The 21,006-nt window shown below is 38.6% G+C and overlaps 1 protein-coding gene across 7 annotated transcripts in view; it reads right to left on the reverse strand.

Annotated features, from left to right (window-relative positions):
* Window positions 1-38: 38 nt before the first annotated feature.
* SEC16A (SEC16 homolog A, endoplasmic reticulum export factor) overlaps window positions 39-21,006 on the reverse strand; it is a 31,972-nt gene continuing 11,004 nt past the window's right edge. For 3 of the 7 annotated variants that reach the window (XM_037400378.1, XM_037400384.1, XM_037400385.1), the window contains 29 exons: window positions 19,277-19,362; window positions 18,200-18,335; window positions 17,210-17,408; window positions 15,945-16,122; window positions 15,042-15,184; window positions 14,122-14,183; window positions 13,763-13,901; window positions 13,271-13,513; window positions 12,847-12,944; window positions 12,058-12,139; window positions 11,752-11,869; window positions 11,393-11,504; window positions 11,016-11,121; window positions 10,392-10,532; window positions 10,163-10,276; window positions 9,307-9,511; window positions 8,857-9,105; window positions 8,076-8,164; window positions 7,023-7,070; window positions 6,684-6,842; window positions 6,365-6,442; window positions 6,079-6,135; window positions 5,300-5,411; window positions 4,828-4,965; window positions 4,075-4,175; window positions 3,611-3,685; window positions 2,936-2,995; window positions 1,962-2,036; window positions 39-1,723 (listed from right to left, as the gene is read on the reverse strand). In XM_037400378.1, coding sequence (XP_037256275.1) covers window positions 1,655-1,723; window positions 1,962-2,036; window positions 2,936-2,995; window positions 3,611-3,685; window positions 4,075-4,175; window positions 4,828-4,965; window positions 5,300-5,411; window positions 6,079-6,135; window positions 6,365-6,442; window positions 6,684-6,842; window positions 7,023-7,070; window positions 8,076-8,164; window positions 8,857-9,105; window positions 9,307-9,511; window positions 10,163-10,276; window positions 10,392-10,532; window positions 11,016-11,121; window positions 11,393-11,504; window positions 11,752-11,869; window positions 12,058-12,139; window positions 12,847-12,944; window positions 13,271-13,513; window positions 13,763-13,901; window positions 14,122-14,183; window positions 15,042-15,184; window positions 15,945-16,122; window positions 17,210-17,408; window positions 18,200-18,335; window positions 19,277-19,362 — 3,472 coding nt within the window. In that variant the 3' untranslated portion in view covers window positions 39-1,654. The remainder of the gene's footprint in view (window positions 1,724-1,961; window positions 2,037-2,935; window positions 2,996-3,610; window positions 3,686-4,074; window positions 4,176-4,827; window positions 4,966-5,299; window positions 5,412-6,078; window positions 6,136-6,364; window positions 6,443-6,683; window positions 6,843-7,022; window positions 7,071-8,075; window positions 8,165-8,856; window positions 9,106-9,306; window positions 9,512-10,162; window positions 10,277-10,391; window positions 10,533-11,015; window positions 11,122-11,392; window positions 11,505-11,751; window positions 11,870-12,057; window positions 12,140-12,846; window positions 12,945-13,270; window positions 13,514-13,762; window positions 13,902-14,121; window positions 14,184-15,041; window positions 15,185-15,944; window positions 16,123-17,209; window positions 17,409-18,199; window positions 18,336-19,276; window positions 19,363-21,006) is intronic. The other 4 variants (XM_037400383.1, XM_037400382.1, XM_037400379.1 and 1 more) reach the window with 4 other exon arrangements.

Here is a 21,006-nt window from a genome sequence, read left to right on the forward strand (position 1 = left end):
CTCACCCAGCCTGCTAAAGCAATAATCACAAGTAGTAGTAAAATGTGAAAGTGCTCCAGAGCGCAAAATATTTTATTTAAGAATTTACAGTGTCAAATCTTACACTTAGGAAAGATAGCCGCTCCCAGCTCAAAGGAAGCCTTCTTGAATTCAGTTGTTTGGCAGTCTCTACTGAAAGGAGAAAATCAGCAGCAGCCTGGCTGAACTAGAGGAAAACCAAGTGTCTGACTAGGTTTCAGTTATAGAAAAGTAAACGACACTGCTGCTGACCACATCTGGAATTGAGCATGGACCATTATGCAAAGGTTTCTAATCCCCCCAAACAGCGTTTTACTTCTGCTACATACAAACCTTTTAGGACATACGTAAGGCTATCGAGATCTCAGAAAGGTGGAGTTATTCAGGAAAACAAACAAACAAAAACAAAAACCAAAACCAAAAACAATTGGGGACCAACACTGGCAATTTCACATTCACATTATTTCTACTCATGGGCAGAAATTCAAGTAAAATCAAATATTTTGGTGGCAAGTTCTAAATAAAATATGGCCTAATGATTTAATAAATATTTAAAGTTTATTTCTCTCTTTGCAGATAATTCAGATTCTTCAGTGAATATGAATGTTGCATATCATGGTTTTCAAGATTTCCTATATTAAAACCTAAAGATTTTAAAGTCCATCGGCAGAGGTCTCATCTTTTTAGTATGTTTGAAATTCAGCTGTTAGCTATTTAAGACCTTGATTATTTTAGTAATGGAAATTCAAGAACAGAGTATTATGCTGATTCTGGCACTCAACAGGAAAAAATGTAGACAACTTTCAAGCTGTTACCACCTTAATTGTACAGTGCCAGCCGTTTGAGAGAAAGCAAGTAACCGTATTGCACTTAAAAGAACACTCACTCGTCAAATAGTACAGCATTGGCTATTATACAGAGAGCTTCTTTCAGACTATACAATTTGCTTTACAAGTAGTCTAAACCACAAACTACATACATACTAGGTAAGATCCAAATCAAATTAGTATTAGATTACAGTCACAGTTTTCGTTCAATATAGGTCAATTTATTTGGATGAGCTGTGGCCCCCTCCCTCCTTCAAAAAACAAACCAGCGTGAGGCATTTCCCAGATGAACATCTCCAATTTCACACACCAACAAACCAAGTCCTGTTTGATAAGCATTACAATTGTGCATGGTCCTCTTAAGGCCAGAGAGTGTTATGTTACAATGTGGACGTGTTTTTCCCCCACTGGGAGGGGGGCATCCTTCAGAAATTAAGGAATCCCTGAAACTATGTCTTTGAAGGTCACACTAGTAGGTTTAAAATAAACTTAAGGAATAAATTGCCTATGCAATTTACAAATAGTTTTTGTAACAGACAGCAACTATTTCCTCCCTTGTGTCTATTCTTTATCACAGCAAAGCTATTTCTAGCCAGGTTTCTTAAAAGGAAAAAGTTACATATATTTCATGTTTGGTAATGATTTGCGTAGATGAGGTGCAAGCAGGGAGACCCATGATAAAAATCACCCGTCATCAAATTTCCATCATGTCAACTGCAGCTAGTACTGATGCCATGTGCCATAAGATTGAATAGTTCTTCGCATACTCAGAACACAAGTGAGAATTCCAAATACAAAGCCATTGTATTCTACTTCAATGTTGGATACTTCCTCTGTCCAATTCTTCCCAGTCTTGAACTTCCAGTCACTGCAGGAGACTGAAAAAGGAGAACCGGAATAAAAAAACATTCTGTGGAAGTATCATACTGGAGACAAAGATAAAAAAAGTTGCCAATAAAGTTTTGAATGCAAACCTGTTCATTTAAACCGGTGCTAGACTTCTCTATATGCACGCCTAACACTCTACATGCAACAGTCTCAATTCAGCTAGTGAAACATGAAATCATGGGTTTGTTCAATAGTTTTGTTCTAAGTAAGGATGAGGCTTTTACTCACTTGTGCAAATTGAGAAGGATTGTAGAACGGTACTGTTCCTGCTGCAGGCCCCCCTGAAGGTGGTACAGTGGCAGGCTAGAAAGTAGATAATCCTCCAGTTACAGAACCGCAGAGCTTCAGTGCCTCTCAAATGTGGTTTGCTTAGTCATACAGAGCAAATATTCACAGTAATAATGCCAACAATATGGACAGAGCAGCATATTGTAACAACTGCCAGAAGTGCCGGTACAATTTGCATCCATATCTTTAATATTACTCGCTTAATGTAGGAATTGGCAAAACAATGTCACATGCATAAACTGTAAATAGCTCTGAAAATCCAAAGCATGCAAAACCAAAACAAGACACCGGTGCGACTTCACTGAATTAGTACCTTCTGCTTTTGTTAGTAGACCTTAGGACTTGCCCCAAAATAAACATTCTACATCAAGCTTTGCTTTACTAAGAAATATCAGAAAGAATTTGTATCACCCCTTTATGGTGACCCCACAGTACTGGAACTTACAGCAGAGATGAAGCATTCCTTTAATTCCTACAGGGACTTTTGCAGATGAAACAGGCTATGGTATTATTACCAATTTGAGACAGGCAGCAATAGAATGACAAGGTTTTACTTGTATGAGTTTTTTTAGGAGTTTTGTTGGTTGGTTTGTTTTTGTTTGTTTAAAAATCAACTGACTACTCTGGTGTCGCAGGGAAGAGCTGACCAAAATTATTAAGTGAATCTCTCAGGAACATGAACATAAACAAAAAGCATGCCTGGATTACATGCATTCTTATGAATACAAAAAAATTGAAGACCCTGTTTGAGTGTTAAAAGGAACACTACATCATTAGTTACTTTTGATGTTATTTCTGTGAAATGAGAAGTGGGGAAAATGACTAAAAGTAGCATTAGTAAATATTTAAGCAAATGCAAAATGAAGAGGGGGGAAAATAAGTTAACATAAATGAAAATGGCCAGCCACATGTACCTGATTAAAATGCTGGCTTACTTCACGTGATAATGAACTCATTGAACTAGAGCGCGAAAGCTACAAAACAGCAAGAACACACAAATACAAAAAAACACAAATAAAAAAGTCGTCATGCATGTCACTGCCCCAAGCTTTCAGTTGTTTTATTTAACTTTAAAAGTCTCACTGCCAAAGGTTAAACCAACTTCAAGTTAAAAAAAAATGTAAAGCCAGAAGTTAGTTTAAATCAAAAGGACTTCTTAAAGCACAAAATTATGTAGATATAGAAAACATTTAGTAGGAACAAAGGCGATGTTACTCTGCCTGCACATAGCAATCTATTCTCCTTGTTGTGTCTTGCACTTAGTATTAGTGAAATTATATGCATGCATGGAGGCGAAAAGAGATCTTCACCCTGCTATGGACATTTAATTCTGAAAAAGGCTTGTAAAAGTCTACTTAGATAGAAAAAGGAGATCACACCACAGAATGTAGGAGACGGAACTTCGTGTATGGGCTTAGAGGTCTTTTCAGTACAATTTTGGAGGCAGACACGTGCTTCCATCTTGGCTAGTCACCGGCAACTCAATCAGTTACTTGTTGTTTTAGATGGCCCATGTTAAGTCCACTACAAATTCATGGTTGAAATATGCTGCAAAAGTCATTAGCTAACTACTTTGAATCAAGCCTTACCTCGCCTGATTGGGAGCCATCAGGGTTAGAAACAGGAAGTCCAGATCCAGGAGGAAGGATTGCAGGGTTTAAATACTGAAGAAAAACAACGCACTTTTATTTATCTTTGTTACTATGATGCTATTTCACATTTCTGCTATATTGATGCCACTGAAGCAAAATGTTACAATACATCAAACCAGGTGAAATATGCAGTGTATGGCTCTTCCTATGTTCTTTGTCCCTTTCCTGACACATACCGCACCCACTAGAACCTGCAGCTCTGCCAGATGAGCAAACACATCTTCTCAGGGGCTTCGTACTTCAGTTTCCCTTCTCCAGTTCTTTAACTAAAATGTTATAAACATAATCCCTACAACAACATACTTTGTATGTACTGTGGCAATGAAAGTATTGTTCAGAATCATGATGGTTTTTTAATCAGAAGTTTAAATTATATATACAAGACGTTCTTTCTAACCCACCTCTGGCTCAACAGCTGCAGCAGGATCTGCATTGGTTTGACTTGCAGCTGGTGCGTGCTCTGCTGCACCACTCCCTTCCATTGGCTGGGGTTCCCCTGGAACTACAAAGAAACCAGAATTCAGCCAAACACACCACATCAGGGCATTTGATTTCATGGAATGAGAAGGAGGGACATCAGCAGAACTGAATGTCTGCAACACCAATCTTCTCGCAGGAAAAATGTAATTTAAAGAGGGTAGTGTCAGTGTCTCTAGATGCCCCAATCTTGTTACAAGTGTTCAAGCAGGAGATGCATACAGTTCATACAGATAACCTCGGTGCACCACAGCACGTAGTGAAAGCAGGAAAATAAAAAAAAGATGGTAAGCAGGTGTGCAGGCAAGACGTCTCCCATTCTTCTGCCAAATAGCAGTCTTGGAACTAAGAACTGGTGTCAGAAGTGAGCACAAGATACTGAGCAACACAGGAATACGACACCAGTCAAATTTTGCTATTTGGATGGCCTAGCCATTCTGCAATAGGACAGGGGGAGGGCAAAAAAAAGAGAACCCCTTTATTTGCAGCATGCAGAGCTGGGCTTTACTAACCCATTTGTTTTACTGCAGTTCTCAGACTGATTCTACTTCTAGAACAAATTGGAGTTAATAAGATGGAACATTCTTAAATGTTCGTTAAAGGCTACATAATATACACACAGCCAAAAGTGACTTAGACATACAACCTCCTTACAATTTCATCCACTCATGACACACCTGAGTTTGGAACAAACACATTTGCAGGAATTGGCATTGGTGCCAAGGGGGCAAATAGGTCTGATGGTGCAGGAACAGCACCGCTTGACTTGGTTCCACCTGGATTCAGGACATCAACATAACGGGCTCTGCTTCCAGCTAAAACAGAAAAATCCAGAAATAAGCCTTGTGTTAGTCATCCCCATGTCTATTTCAAACTGTTTGCTGGTTAAGCCATCTTTCCAAACCAGAAAATAACACTTCAGGGATACAAACAGTAATACCCAAGTCACGGTACAGTTGGGACAGCAATCTCAGTGCAGAAGCTAGGCACGAGCTAAGCCAGCAATAGTTGCAGCTCCATGGTATCACTAAGTTGCCAACCATTCCCCTAACAGCTCCAGCAAAGCCAAGACTTCTGCCTTCACATTTTATGCAAGACAAAAAAACCCTTTAGATCTTCCATACTTCAAGCATCAATGTTGCCTGTTACCTGCTCTTCTGGAAAACATGTTGACAGGGGCACTAGGTGGGCCTCCAGGTCCAGGTGGAACAGTCTGAGGAACTTTAGGAAATCCTGTCGGAGGTGGCGGTGGAGGCTTACTCTGCAGGGAGAAAAAAAAAAAATCCAACCACATTGTTGACTGAGAGTTTTAAACCAAGTATCCCTCTGACTTTTTTTCCTTACTTATTCCAGAGCACATAAAAATGGGTATACAGGCATACATCTTGTAGTGCAGACCAGTATTTCCCATCTTCCATCTAATAACTAATGTAAAGGCATTTCTGCAATCCACCTACATTCACTCTAAAAGGAAGCATTTACAACGATGGTTGTTATCATTTGTGTTTTGAGACAGATCCTTGAATGACAAGGATGGACAGGATGTCTATATGATGCATTACATTTTCAAAACTATAGACTCCTCCTACCTTTTTTCCCCTATATTCTGTTTGCAGCAAAATAACAAGCAACTGTCTAGGCTGCCGACCTCTATGAAGAGATACACCAGACTAAGTTTAGAGCAAATTCCCTTGTAAATTCAATTGCAGTTACCGGATCCACACCAGCAACTGAAGATACAATTGGTACCATAAGGATGTAGACCATAAATAGATATAACCTGTTCATTAGTTTCAAGATTTGGTGCATTTAAATCCAAATTCAGTAAAAGGCAGCTCTTAAGAGCCCATAACAGATTAAAAAAAACTGTGTGCCAGTAGAGATTTTAGTTTTCCACTTGGAGAAATAATGAGTACTCATATTTTTACCTCTTCTTCTGGTTCATCCAGATTAACCCAGCGTTGTTTCTGTTCATCCCAAACAATCTACAAGAAAATCACAGTCAAAGATTAGGAGTTCAAACAAAGCTGTTAAGCCAAAAAAACTAAACCAAAACAAAACTTGTAACATTTTTTTTAAAAAGCCAGTCTTGGAATAAGCATAATCTCAAAGTTTTACACACGTTTACTTGTCAAAACAATGTTCTCTGCCATCCAGGCAAACATTCTGAATGAAGGAAAATGTATGAAGGTTTTTTCGATTTAGGGGCCTTACTGATTTGTTCTTGTCATCTGGCAGGTGAGCTTCATTCTTTCCTTTTCCCATCAGCCAGCGAAACCAGGTTCCACCAGTCTACAAAATAAATTTGTCTATCGCATTAATTCTCTCAACACTGCCTTTACAGGCAGATTAAAAAAAAACATTCATGCAACAATTCATTTTCTGTTAGGGACTTGAACTCTGAGTCCAGAGCCACCCCTAACAAAAAGAAACAGTTTAGTCAGGTCCTCTTAAATCAGTATGCCAGACCAGGAGTTACCACATATACTAACAAATCTCCTCCAGCTCTAGCTACTTTTCTTAGAAAGCTTACCTTTCTAGGTGCTGGTTCCTTTTTTATTTCTTTTTTATTCTCTTTCCCTACAGGAACAGAGGGAGGAGGAGAGGGCTGTTTTGCTGCAGAGCTGGATCTCTCTCGTCCCACAGAATGAGCAGAGGACTCTGAAGTTGTTCGGGATCTTCGCCCATAGCCCTATATTACAAATGCATAAGTACAAAGCTGTCGCTGCTGGACTGATGGATTACATTTCATCTTGCTAAACAAATTCCTTCTTTGAAAAGTTAGTAAGAGGAAGAGATACGAAAGCACGTAAAAAATAAACATAAATGAGGACAAAGATTTAGTGAAAGAAACAGCCTGCTCATGGCATACCATATGTGCTGAAGACTGAGATGCAGATCTGGATCTTCGTCCTGGTGCCTGGTTAGATATAAAGCCAGGACATGCATAATAAGCAAGCAGCTAAATATCTGACACAATATTCACTTTTTATCAAGAATTCCCACACAATTAAAGATATTCAAGCTGGTTATTTGGGTACTTTATTTCCTCTGACATATACGCGGTGCAGAGAAAGAGCTGAAGTCTGGCCAAGCAATCGCACAATCATGTAACTAAAAGTGTTAAATCAGGGCACTGCTGTGCAGGCTAATCAGCTAACAAGAGGAAAGATAAAAACGCTGCACCAGGGAATGGTCGCTGCATTTTTTTCCTCCCTCCAACATTTGGTTGTTCTTCTAAAATTTGTATAGCAACTCAAGCATAAAAAAAAATTCACCGTTTCTTCTAGAAGTATGGTTAATTTCTAATTAAAAAGTCTCCTCATCCTTTAATCAGTTGCCAAATGTATCCCTATTAAAAATGTTTATATTAATTCTTTCAAACAATTGTCACTTCAGGAGACTAACTTTCAGGGAGAGGCCAACTTCAGTGATACTTAAACAGTGAAAATACAACGTATTTTTAAAAAGGGGGTTGGGATTTTGATAAACACCTTCTACATTTCCAATCATGATCAAGTGGCAGTTAACGCTGGCCTTTTAAAACTCAGTCACAGAACTGTTCACTGGGCCCTGCTTCCCTCACTTGCTGATGTATACTACAAGTTCTTCTGGGTATAAAGAATCATTCTGGGAGGTGGGAGAAGAAGGCAGGGCAGAGAAAAAAAAACTCTTCAGACAACAGCTTGATATCCCCCCTCCCCCCTTTTTTTAAAAAAAAAATTGTTTTTAAGAGAATAAAATTAGGGCTAAAATTGTTCAACTAGCTCTTCATTATTTATTCTACTGAAGAGGAAGATCAGTGGGAAAGAAAAACTAATCCTCAAGTCTTTCTGAAGAGCAAGACAAAGCCCCAATATACTCTGTTTGCAAAGGTCTGTCATGCAGCTGACACTTGCTCAAAAGATGTATGAAATAAAGATACCATGCTAGCCATTCTGCCATAGAAATCCTCTTCCCTTTGTTCAGGGAAAGAGCTTTGTGAAGGAGACTCCCGGGCAATTCTCTGTGTTCCTTAAAAAACAAATTAGATTATGTTAGTGAGGAGGACGGGATGAGACAGACACACAACAACAATGAAAAAAAACCACCAAAACCAAAGCGTCCCCAAATCCCACAACAACACAACACAACAGCTTTCACTAGTTAGGAGTTTTGTGACAGAAAGAACCTGGTCTTTTAAAGACCATGAACTGCAGTTTCTAGGATTCTTTTTTTCCCTTCTGCATGGGTATTACATTAGTTCTAAACACAGGTTAGAGCAGGCTGAGAGATGCAACCATCTGTATGGAGCACTAAAAGGTTCTTCACATCTCTAACAGAGCTCTGCCAAACTTGTGTATGCCTGCTGTCTCATGTGTTAGGTTCTCCTGTCACAGAATCAGAACTTATTGCGTCCCAGACACTGATGCTCAGAGGCTCCAATCACAGACCCTGCAAACAGAACTGCCAGCCCCTGTGCACTCAGCGATTACCTGTTAGGGTCGAAACCATGAACTGCCAAGTCTGACCTCTCTTTTAATTTAAAGCCAAATAAGCAGGATAAACACTCTAACTTTGCACAGATGTTTCTGTGCCATTACATGGTTTAAATTTCATTACCCAAGACTTGACTTACTATTTGCTAAATATTGAGATATTTTGCATTTTCCCTCAAAATACTTCTTTCCCCTTAAAAGGAAGGAAAGCTGTTTAAGATCCCAGACCTGTTTCTGGGTTTATCTGCTCTTCTGACCGTGGTTCAATTTCTTGTGGTGGTCCTCGTGGTGGTAGTGCTGACCCTAAATACAGGGGTGATGGTTCATTTCCATATGGATTTGAAAATCCTGGAGGTGCAAAGCCAGGTCCTGGACCAATAGGCTGAGAAGCCACTGAATAGAAAGGGACACTTCGGACAGCTTCCTGGTCACCAGGAGGAATCATAGCAGCTGACCCATCAAGGGCAGCCTGAGGTACTGCAGCGCACAAAAAAAAAGAAATTAGAAGTTATAACTAAAAAGAAATTCTAGTATATGAACCTTTTACCCTACAAATAAAATGATATAATGCGGAAGTGAAATCTCACTGTTTCTACCACCCTCTTAAGTAGCTTCTTATACCAGAAACCTGGAAAGTTTATTTTCTCTCTGTCATGAAGAAGGATATGAAACACTAACCTGAAGGCATCAGCTGCACACTTTGCATCTGTTGAGCCATATTGGGTAATAAGGATGCTAACAATGCATTTTCAGCACCTGGACCCATGTCACGGCCAACTCCTGCTCCATCACATTGACTAGCATGGTCTAATTCAGAGCTTGGTGTACTACATGCATATGGTGGTGGGGTGGATCTGTCTGTGTTATAAGCTATTGCACCCTCCTGCACAAAAAAGCAAGATCTTATTAACTGTACCAGACATTCAGTTCATAACCAAGGGAACATACAGCAAAGGAAAACTTAAAGAGTGAAAACAGCACACAGGGTTTTTTTTAGCGTTTAGTCAAAAAAAATGGAGCCGTCAGCCATTTGCAGGCCAAGTTCAACAAATCAATTGAAGTTTTCTTGGGAAGTTTTGTTTGGATGTTTTTCAAATGGAAGCTTAGTTAATTAGCTCAAGGTTCAAATTTCTAACAGATCTCTAAATAAATGGCAATTATTTCCACTCTGTTATGAACTAGTTAGACTAATTCAAACACAACGTTTTTTTTCCTGGCAAGCAGAACATCTGCTTACAGCAGGAGTTATTACAACCCAATAAGCCTTGCAATTCCCCTTGCATTATGGTACTAAAAAACGCCTGTCTCATAACGTACACTACCCTTTAACTATTTGGTATTAAATCTTAGGGCACTGAAGTGTGGTAAATCCACTTGGTTTAAATCATAACACTTGCACTTCACAACATGAATACATCCATAAGGTCACTTAATATGTTTCTGTGATTAGCAGTATAAGCAAAACCATTTAAAAAATTGGATTTACACTAATCCTTAAAAGAGAATACTTCATGTTGAATAGTACATTCTGTACCTTGATCTGTCCATCCACATGTCGAAGCGTTACTAACCATGAAGGTTCAATAAAAGATTCCTGTTCTGGTTTTTCTTTTATCTGTGGGTCAAACAGGCGTAGTTGTGATGACATCTAAAAAAACGAATCATTGTAAAGTTTAGGTTAACCAGACAACAAAATGCAACTTTAACCACAGGTTATCACTTACAGTATGAAGCCACAAATACTTCACTCTTCCTTATGTTACCTGGATTAGCTGCCCAATAAGTACAGGTGAATAGTAATGTGGATCTTTAAGGACAGTTCTAGAAATGACTTCACAATAATGGAAAGCCTGAGCAGCAAGTCCCATTTCAGCTAGTCGGCAAGCATAGATGAATTTGAAAACCTATGGAATGCAAGGAGGTGAAATAAACTAAGTGATCAGAACATTTGTAGAAGTATCAAATGAAAGGCAATCTCTCACTTCAGCTGAAAGCTCAGATATCCCATTATCACATCTATACTAGGCAGGAAAAGAAAAATAGGGAAAAAGCATTCAGTTCTGCTCTTCCACCCAGTGTACCCAATGGAAGTTATCTATTTGTCTAACAGCCAGTACCAGCAAATTCTCCTGGATTTTTCTTTAGGAATATAGAGTTACAATGACAACAAAACTTAAAATTCAGAAGTTCAGAATACATCTATGAAAAATGTGAAAAGTAGATTTAACTGACAAGAGGAAAAAAGCTATCTTGCACTACATTATCCATTAATATTTCACGTTACAATGGATAAAATATTTGCTATGCTGAATACAGAACATGAGAGATGAAAGCCTCACATAAAACTTGCCAACCCCCCCCCAAACCTGAAACAAACAGCTCTTCACCTGGAAATTGGGCAAACAGCCAGGCTGACTTCCTAGAGACTGTGCATATTCATAAGCTTCTGTTCTTTGAATGGCTTCATTAGTGGCAAACTTAAAAAATGGCAAACTATTCAGAAACGGGAGAGGAAAAAAATTATTTAACATTGAGATTATATATGCTGACAATAAATACAGATCCATCAATCAGAAATGAAGTCAGAAACATCACTCTTAAGACACTCAGTAACTTCTCCTCGAACAAGGACAGGGCATCAAATATTTATCTCAAAACCAGCTGTGGCTAGTGATGGTAAGGGCAGCAGTGCAACACAGTCTGTCAAGCCATTAAGCTTTCATTTTTTCATCTAAAAAGTTGTGTTAAAAAAAAAAAGGCAAACCTATGATTTGATCCAATTAGGACAAGCTTTGTTGTCTTCCTTGTGTAAACTCCAAAACCAACTTGGGCCATAAGGTAACAAAAGTGAGCAGCATCCAGCAGGCCTTTAGAAGCTGTAGAGAAATATGTGACAGAACTCAGGATATTTCCTCTTGGGTGCACACTGTAAATTCAGTGTCCCGTATTGTTTTGGCTTTGCATTCAAACACCTTCACAACAGAGACACAGCCATATAAAACTGTTCCACTTTACATTTCACACAGCAATAGCTTGTTTAAAAAAAAAAAAGGCTGAGTAACTAAAGCTTTCAGAAAGCTTTTCCTTCAGTCATCATCACCCTGTTCATTCCCCAAGAGTTACCAAGAGCGTCTCCCATGGTAGCAATGGTCCTGGATTCCAAGTCCACATTATTGGTCAAGTTGGATAACACCATTGCTAGATGAGGCCTCCAGTCTCCCCATTTCTCATCTCCACAGCACTAAAATGAGAAGAATTACTTAGTCAAATCAGTGACTGGAGCTCTGCATGGGTGTTTCAACCTAAAAAGGACCAAAACAACTTATCTGACATTCTAGGAAAAGCACATGGAAATATTACTGTTGTGAACTACACTACTCAACTGCAGTACCTCTTTAGTCTCAACTGCAGCTCACACTCGCATCTTACCGTGGATGCAGCTGGCATCCTTCCAGACATGAGCTGGTAAACAGTCTGCAGAGGGTCATTAATTGGGAGACTGTTGGCAAATCTACGGAGACATTATACAGAAAAACAAAGCAAAAACATGGGGTAAGCAGATAAGATGTACTCAAACACTCAGTGGTAGTTAATCTAGCTTAGTTTAAGGGAAGGAAGTGCTGTTTGCAAATACTACACTGAATTAAGCAATTGCCCAGTGGATAATGTTCAAAAGCAAAATGTTACTAGTTAACTGGATCTGCCACTCTGACACAAGGTAGTCCAAGCCAGGAAAAATCTCAGGGTTCTTCCCAAGCCAGCCGAGGAGACTTGGTACGTGATTTCACAAGCTCAGGAAGCTGAAAGTTTTTCTGTCTGCAGACAAAGCGTGCACAAACACATCTACTTCTTCAAGGCAAGGAGAACGAAGGGTACGACAGAGCTACCTGGCTTTAACAAAGTTGGCAGCTGTTTTTTTGCACAGTTTTTTAAAAGCCTGACTAACAGCACCTGTCAACCAAGGCCACATATGACACTGTTCAAACACCTCTTAAACAGAATGAGTGGCATAGAATAACTTCTCAGATTTATGGCCAGAAGGCCCCAGAATAAAAAGTAACAGAGAACAACTGAATATACAGGTAAAATGAAAGCATAATTCTTGCATGAGCTACTAAGGATAACTCAGGCTTTTGACATTAAGATTTCTGAGCACCAAATCTCTACCTCTAGCAGAATAGGTAGTCATATTGTACTAATCAACAAGGAAAACAGTACCTGGTCATAACTCTTGCATGTGTTCTGCTGTCCATTTTGCTGGCAAGTAGCAGAGCATGACCCCATAAACCATGCTTCATCGCAGACTCCAAAGCATCCTAATTAATATAAAAATTAGTTTCCTGGAAACAGCTTAACATACTATTCAGATCAACAATGATTGTTTTACAGTAGTACTTTGTGACTGAATGAAAAAGTATTTGTTTAGATCAAATGCTAACACATGAATATAATTTTGTTTTATATTATAAACTGTAGGGCATAACGTTCTTCCATATCATTGTAGGGCAGCGCCATGAAACATCATATGCACTGCAAGCTGCAAAAATTATTTTAACTGATACCTAGAGCTTTAAGATTTGTGAAAAGTAAGTAAACAAAATAAGATGCATGCAGTATTTGGAACAACAGTATACGCATTCACCTTCTTGCGGCCATAAAGCAGTAACTCCCTAAATCTCTCTGTCTCTTTCTCAAGACTGTCAATTGTGGTTATAAGACTATCGGTGAGAAATGAGAGCTGGGCTTCACCAGATTCCTCTTCCACTTGTTCCAAAGCCTCATTAGTGAAATCAATCAAATTTGCTTCATTTGGTGACTTTCCAGGAAGCCACACTGTTTTATGATCTCGGAGCAAAAGCTCAGCCAGGTCTGTTCCCACAACCGTCTACACATGTAGAGAAAAAAGAAAAAAAATTACTCTTACTTCAACATTGCCTTCATTTTATTTATCACCTCAACAACAACATGTGAGTATCAGCACCTCTCAGCACCTCAGGACAAGTGACCAGTTTACCTGTTCCATCAATCTGTGCACTGTTCCAAGGTAAGTAACTTTATTACTGTCTTTTACATAAATACCACTTTGCCTATAAAATATTTTAGGATAGATAAACATTCAAGCAGTGAGACATACCCCATTCTGCCTGCACAACAGTACAATAAAGTCCCAAAGCAGACTTGCAGACTCTTTGTCAATTAGATTATCATTCTTAAAGCACTGTGAAGCTTTATTTTGTGCAAAATTAATAACATCTACTTTATGGGTGTCATCCCTGAAAAAAAAAAAAAAGAAGAAAGTTTTTAATGAGACAAATGTTAACATTCAGATCGTTATTGTGATTACTATGACGAACAAATTTAAAGCTTATGTATTATTTAAGCATGTGAAAAGTCACAAATATTTTCAATTAGTTTAAATCCTGTAATTTGCGGACAATGATGAAATGGATTCTGAATGCATTGAAGTTATTTCTGAAATCTGTAAGAACATACTTAGCAAGAGGACCGGGAAATGCTCTCATCTCTTCTTGCTCTGGGGAATGTTGTAACATAGTCTAAAAAACAAAGAGAATCCGTAAGAAATTCTTATAATTATGAATTTTTCTTTTTAACAATAAAACCCCAGACCTGAACATAACCCATAGTGTAATCAAGCCTATTGCTCTTAATACACATATGATAACTTGCAGTTTGCACAAGGATAATAAATTACGAAATCTCCTTTACATGGAAGTCATTCCGTAGCAAAATACAAAGATCTTCTTCATATCTCCTTAATCATAGAATCAAATCATAGAATCACTTAGGCTGGAAAAGACATTTAAGAACATTGAGTCCAACCATAAACCTAACACTGCCAAGTCCAATAATTTTCATGATGCTGTTTTAGTACTTTTGTACAACTCTACTCCCTTACAGTGATACTTTAACAATGAATTCTACCCTCATCACGTAAACCCATCCTTCCATATATTTTACATAAACTGAGTATTGCATTTCTTTGCACAAGAAGAATGAAAATATACCCATGATATTTAATCCCCAGTCAATCCCCAGTCCATCTAGATGACACACAATCCTCAGCCCTGCAGAGAATGTATGAGGACAGTGTTGTCCCTATGACCCACAATACAGAGAAATAAACCAGCACAACTCCCAGCTCTTCTAGGATGTAAGGATTTTACCTGAACAAATAAGGAGCTAGATGATCTGATCATGATTACCTCATCTCTCAGAGGAAAAGAATTTTTCAAGTTACTGTTTTTCTTATGGTTACAGCCCAAACAGATAAAAGAACTACGTGTTCACATACTAAAAAAAGTCAGGAAGCTATAGACCCAAGTTCCCCACTCCCTTTCCAAAAGGCAGACCTGTATTCCACCACCACCTCCCTTTTTTCTTTTAAACTTTACCTCCATACTGTGTATTTCAACCAGAGCTGGCTGTCCTTCTGAAGGCAGGTTTGGCAGCACTTTTATTAGGAAGCCCCCAGGACCAAACCTTGCGCAGATATGAGGCACTGAAAATTTCTCAGGTGTTGAGGGCCTTAAAGGTGCTGAAATGGGAAGAAAAGCTAAAGTAAGAACAAGTACCCTGTCTTGCAACTAAGTGAACTTGCTGATGGTATTTATCCAATTCAGTAATCCTGAAGTACTAGTAGAAAAAACCCTGCCATTCAATTTAGCTAAACTTTATAAGCTACAATTGATCTGCTCCATTATAGTCCCAAAGATTTTCTGAAGATTTGCAATAAGAACAAAACTAGACTATAAAACTTCAAAATCCACTTATTTTTTCTATGCAGGGGCTTTGATTGTTCATATCAAGACACATTTCTGTGATCTCTGTACAGATATACGGCACATCTTCAAAGATCTAATCTACTTCAACATACTCCGGAAAAAACTTTTTCCAGAGAAACAAGGACAAGAAAAAAAACTATGGAAAAATCTGAAGTTTAAGTTAAGCTTTAATCATTCCCCCTGAAGCACAAGCAGCACAGTTAAAAATCTACCTAAAAAGACATTTACAAATAGAAGTAATGCAGTACTTCATAGCAAACACTGTCTAGCTGCTACTGTTTTGTCATATACCCAGGTTTCAGCAAGTAAGTTATCCTTAATTGAAAAGGAAACAAGACTTTGTTCACGTGCACATACACTGTAAACCAGCATTTTTTTTCCTGTTAACATGCTCAATGAATACAAGAAAGGCAACTCATACACTACAAATATTAACATAAGTGCAAACTACTACTGGCAGACAACCTCACAAGCACAGTGCCTTCCCTCCTCCTTCCCCAAGGGTGCCAATACCTTGTTCTACAGCTGACCATCCAGTTTCAGTCGGGTAGCCATAACCTGTAAAAGGCTGTTGTCCATCAAAGTTAGCAGCATATCCACCATATGGGTAATCTGTGTGGAGCAACACTCCCTGCGCAGTAGTTTCATATGTATTAGCCATTAGATCATGATTACTTCTATACAGCTGGCTCTGAATAGATCATATTAGTAATTGTTAGCAGAGAGCATGAAGTTACACAAAGCAAGCAATACTGCAAGCACGACTCAAGACTGTAAGCATTCCCCCACCCAGCTGAAATCCTTTACACCATTCGTAAACCAGGCTTACTACACCACTGCATTTGAAAAAGCTACCCTGCAAGACACCTGCAGCAATGGGCTACAGAAGATAATTAGTATCTCAACATTCTCACTTAGCGTTTTTACTACCATTTGACCTGTTCACATCCATGTATGTTCAGTTCTCTCACAACAGAATGTCTATGTGCCTGTGTGAAGAATAACATCACAGAATGCGCTGCAGGTTCTGTATCAGCAACTATGGATCAGAACCAACATTCACCTCTGCTGTAACACTTTGACAGAAAATCTCAACTGATTAAAATGATGGATGCCTAAATAATCTCCAGTACTACTTTCAATATTACTAAATGAATCTGAATTCAGGCTGAAAAAACACCTAAACTTCCAAGTAACATGATGAACCAACACATGAGACTACAGCTAAAATGACATTCCACTAGCAAAGACTGTGCCTCAAAAATAGCTCAAATATTCTCTGTGTTCTTCGGGTATTTGTACTTATGGCATAAATAGATGAGTGATCAGTTAGGTTTGGGTTTTGCTTTTAAAGTCAAAATAGCATCATACAAATATGGAGTTAGTCTTTTAACAGATCCCAAGTTCAGTAATAGCATTCATGCGTGTGATGAGAAAAACAACATAACACAAAGCCAGACACATTATCAACTACAGCCAAGCACAGTAAGGGCAAAGTTCTCACAAACAGTAAATGGATTCAGTAGAGGAAATTTTCCATTTCTCTGTGTGTGGCAACTTGCACAGCTGAGTGCTGATTTTGGTTAAAGTTCTCTTGACAACTGTGATAAATATTAAGTTCAAAACTATATTACAAAACAGCCTTAACTTACAGAATAAAAGTTTTCAAGCTAAACCCAGAAATATTTCTGTATTTCTAATGCTTCACCCACCCCCCAAAATCGAGAAAGCCCCAACTCAACTGAAAAGAGTACTTGATGTGACCATTTGAAACTCACTTGTTGAGAGCGAGAGCTGAAACTACTCTGGTGACTGTGAACACTGCGGGAGCTACGGAGACTATGACCAGAATGCTCACTGTGGACGCTGCGCCTGTCAAATTCATCACCATAGGGGTCTCTATGGGGCTCAGATTCATCATCAAAACTTCCAGTAAAACGAGGATCGTATCTCCAGTTATCTTCATATTGGTCATGTCTGAACAAAGAAACATACAAAGAAAAAATGAACATAGCCACCCATATCCCTGAGGAAAGTGACTTCACTGCTTATCAGTCAAGAAGAGAGTTGTACCTAACTTCAGAAGGGCTTTTAGATTATTCCCTAGACTGAGATTTTCATTACAGAAAACAAACTGATGTTTCTTTAAGAAGTTTATCCAGAATATTCAAGATCAAGACCAACATCATACTCAAGAGACTGTTCTGGGAAAACCCACAGAATGTTCACCTCTTCTGAAAACAAGTCCTACTACCTTAAATCCTTTTCTTACGAGTGACATGACAGCTTATCCGTTTTTCCTCAATGACCTACATTAAAGCTACAGAAAGGACTAGCGACATGTATCTGTGAAATACGTGTAATACTGCATTTCAGTAGTCTGTTACAGGATGCACCTACATTCCTAGAGAGTATTGAGAGGATTTTACTTACAAAGCTGCGTGATACCCTGGAATTCTGATGCTTGATATAACTGTCACAACAGTTCATATATTTTGAAGGCTTTGGGGCAGATCTTCAGCAAATATAGAGCATTTCTATTAGGGCACAAGCAAAGCCTCAGCCTTTGCCTTAACACTTACTACCATAACTTAATTTTCTGATGACACATTTAACTACGAGGGACTCAGCCCTGAAGAAATGAATACCAGATCCTCCACCTTGACTCAGACATACACACTAGTTCTCTGACTGTCGTCAGTGCCTAGGCTGTGTGCTACCCTAGGTCTAGAATGGGCACTGAGAGAATATGGATGGAATGGACAAACCTGTTGCCATATGGATATGCTTCTCTCTTCTGGTAAGGGTTGTGTTCAGCATCATACCAATACCTCTGACCATAACTTCTAGGATCTCTGTATCTGGGGTCATAAGCTGATGAGTAACGTTCCCAGCGACTTGGATCTTCGGAGAACAGAAAGAAATGGTTTAGGTGTTGGAAGCCGTTGCCTATAACCTTTTTCTACTCCTTTCTCTTTAACTACATGCTGATTTGGTCCTGAAGCACATAGCAAAACCAAAATAATGTACCTAAAGCTACATAAATATGTCCACTCATTTTTAGTTAAAAAAAAACAAAACACCAAAACAAACACCCACCCCTAAAAACAGATTTCACACCTTTCAGAGAAACATGATTATAGCTAGCTAGATACACTTGAAGAGACAGTGTTTACCATCAGACAGATAGATCTTTTCTAACAACTTTAAAACTTGATCATAACATGGTAATAACTCAAAAAACATTAACAGAATCTTTGTGATCGGTCTTCAGAGCGTCATGTCTCAGGATGTGGACAGATGTTGCTTAAAATCCTCCCAGGCACTATACAAGCTATTTTCTTCAGATTACAAACACCAGTATGTCTCTGTGAGCACTCAGATAATTATGGACAAAACCAAACTCTACTCATCAGTCAATTTCAGTTTACATCCACCTAAAATCTGCTTTAGAGGTCTGCCTGCAAGTTACACACCAAGGATGCACCCCAGTGAGTGTGTTTGCAGCACATTGAAGAAAACTATTCTGTAGACTTCAATGGTGTGCTTTCACAATGGAAAGGCAAAACGAAGGCTGGTAGTGAGGACAAAAAATCAATCTATTTTCTACTTACTACTGCTACTAAATAAAAAACATACAAGAATGGTATTACGAACTGAAATAGGCCCAAAGATCAATTTTCAGCAAATGCAATTTTATTCTTGCTGGTTGTGGAAAGGATAAAAGTTTTATTAATATGAAAAAGCATAATAATTCTCTTATCTTAAAGTTTCCCCTCCCCATAAATTTTTGTTTAAATCTGCATTTTTCTATAAAAAATTCAGAGTTCATTTTGACACCTTACCTCCATAATCATATGAGTTTGAGTAATAGCCTGGATAATAATCACTCCATCCACTTTTTGCATAATAATCTTCAGTATAGCCTTGTCTGAAAGAAAGCGCACAGGTAAAAGTTATTATTCGTCCTTCAATCTCTTCTAAAGTCAACAGGAGATATGAAGAATTGTAAGCCATAACTGATTAGGTAGAGTTTCATATTTAAAATAACGCATTTACAGGAAATCAAGGAATCATAAAGACTTTAAAAACCAATATATCACTAAATTGTTGTGGGCCATAAAAAGCTGTCAGCCCTTACACCACAAGTAAGTGATTTTTGTAAAGTGCTTCGGTGATAAGTTTAATTACTTACAGACAATTAATCACAAAAATCGCTGCTATAATTAGCATCCTTTGAACTGTCTCAACAGAGAAGTCAGTAACTTAGCAAGTAATGAAATAATTGCTCCCTCAACTTTAATGGTGCTTTGCTATACATCTTACGGTGACGAAAAGAGGACTACAGTCTGGAGAAGAGGTCATGAAAATGGGTCAGGACACGAACTAGCACTCTCACAGATAATTCTGAACAGAAAGTTTCAGTCTCCAGGGCTGCCATTGTGGCATCTGTCACCAGCATTAAATACAGTTGGAAAAGAAACAGAACCAAAATGGACTACACTTTCCTTTGGCGACCTGGCCAAAGAACTCAGTATCGCACCACCTTGTTTGACTTGGAGCTGATGCAAATCTGTGGCTGGCAAGCACACAGAATACTAACATGATGGTTAGCACTACCATAATCCCAATGTTTTATTTTCATTCTGCACTCAGTCTGTTTCTCAATCTTGCTTTTCAGTAGATTCAGCAACGTTTTGTAGCGTTAGCACATCCATACATTTAATACTTTGACAAATAAATGAGAGCATTGAGATGTAATTGTAACACAGCACACCACTACACAACTAATTCCAGGCATCTTCTGGGTTATTAGCCTTCTCAATAGGCTTGGACAGACAGTAGCGTGTAGGAAAGCCTTGCTTTTTATTTGAGCAAATAGAGAGGACTGAATAGAAGAAAATACTCATTTACAGAGCCCGTGTTAGAATAGCAATTCTCCAAATGAACAGAACAAGTGCAAGAACCTGACTAAAACACATCAAAGTAAGAGTCAGTGCAGATACAAAAGATAATTAGAGTACGTCTGATGGAAAAAGAAAGATGTGGCCGTCACTTGAAAAGTCATGAGCCTTTATTATATGCCATTTTTAGGACACCATCCCACAATTTCTGAAAAAAGGCAGAAGATGAATGTTAGGTGAAAAATGTACATGTCTACATATACATATGTACGCATATATGTATATACATGTACGTTTATATCTACACACGTGTATACACTCACAAACACACATAGATATACACATACACCTACAGGAGGTAAAGATGTTTAATGCCAGTGTGGAATGCTGGGAACCTTCACGCTCCTCTACAACTGATCATACAACTGATAGTGCAAACTCCAAAGTAGCCAAGCAAGTCAAGTGATGCTCCACCCTGGAACGTGTGGGAAGTTCGTTAACACAGCACCCACCTCTGCAGAGATGTGATCTTATCACATCAGGTTTATCCACCCAACCAGTCTTCTCAGACTCCTTCAGAAAGATGTTCCCTTCCCCTCCCCAAACAGCGTTTACAAAGCTGCAGCATCAACACTGGTACATTAAGGGCAAATTTCAGACACATTATCACG

The sequence above is a fragment of the Falco rusticolus genome, chromosome 9 (assembly GCF_015220075.1).
Source record: "Falco rusticolus isolate bFalRus1 chromosome 9, bFalRus1.pri, whole genome shotgun sequence".
Classification (NCBI taxonomy): Eukaryota; Metazoa; Chordata; class Aves; order Falconiformes; family Falconidae; genus Falco; species Falco rusticolus.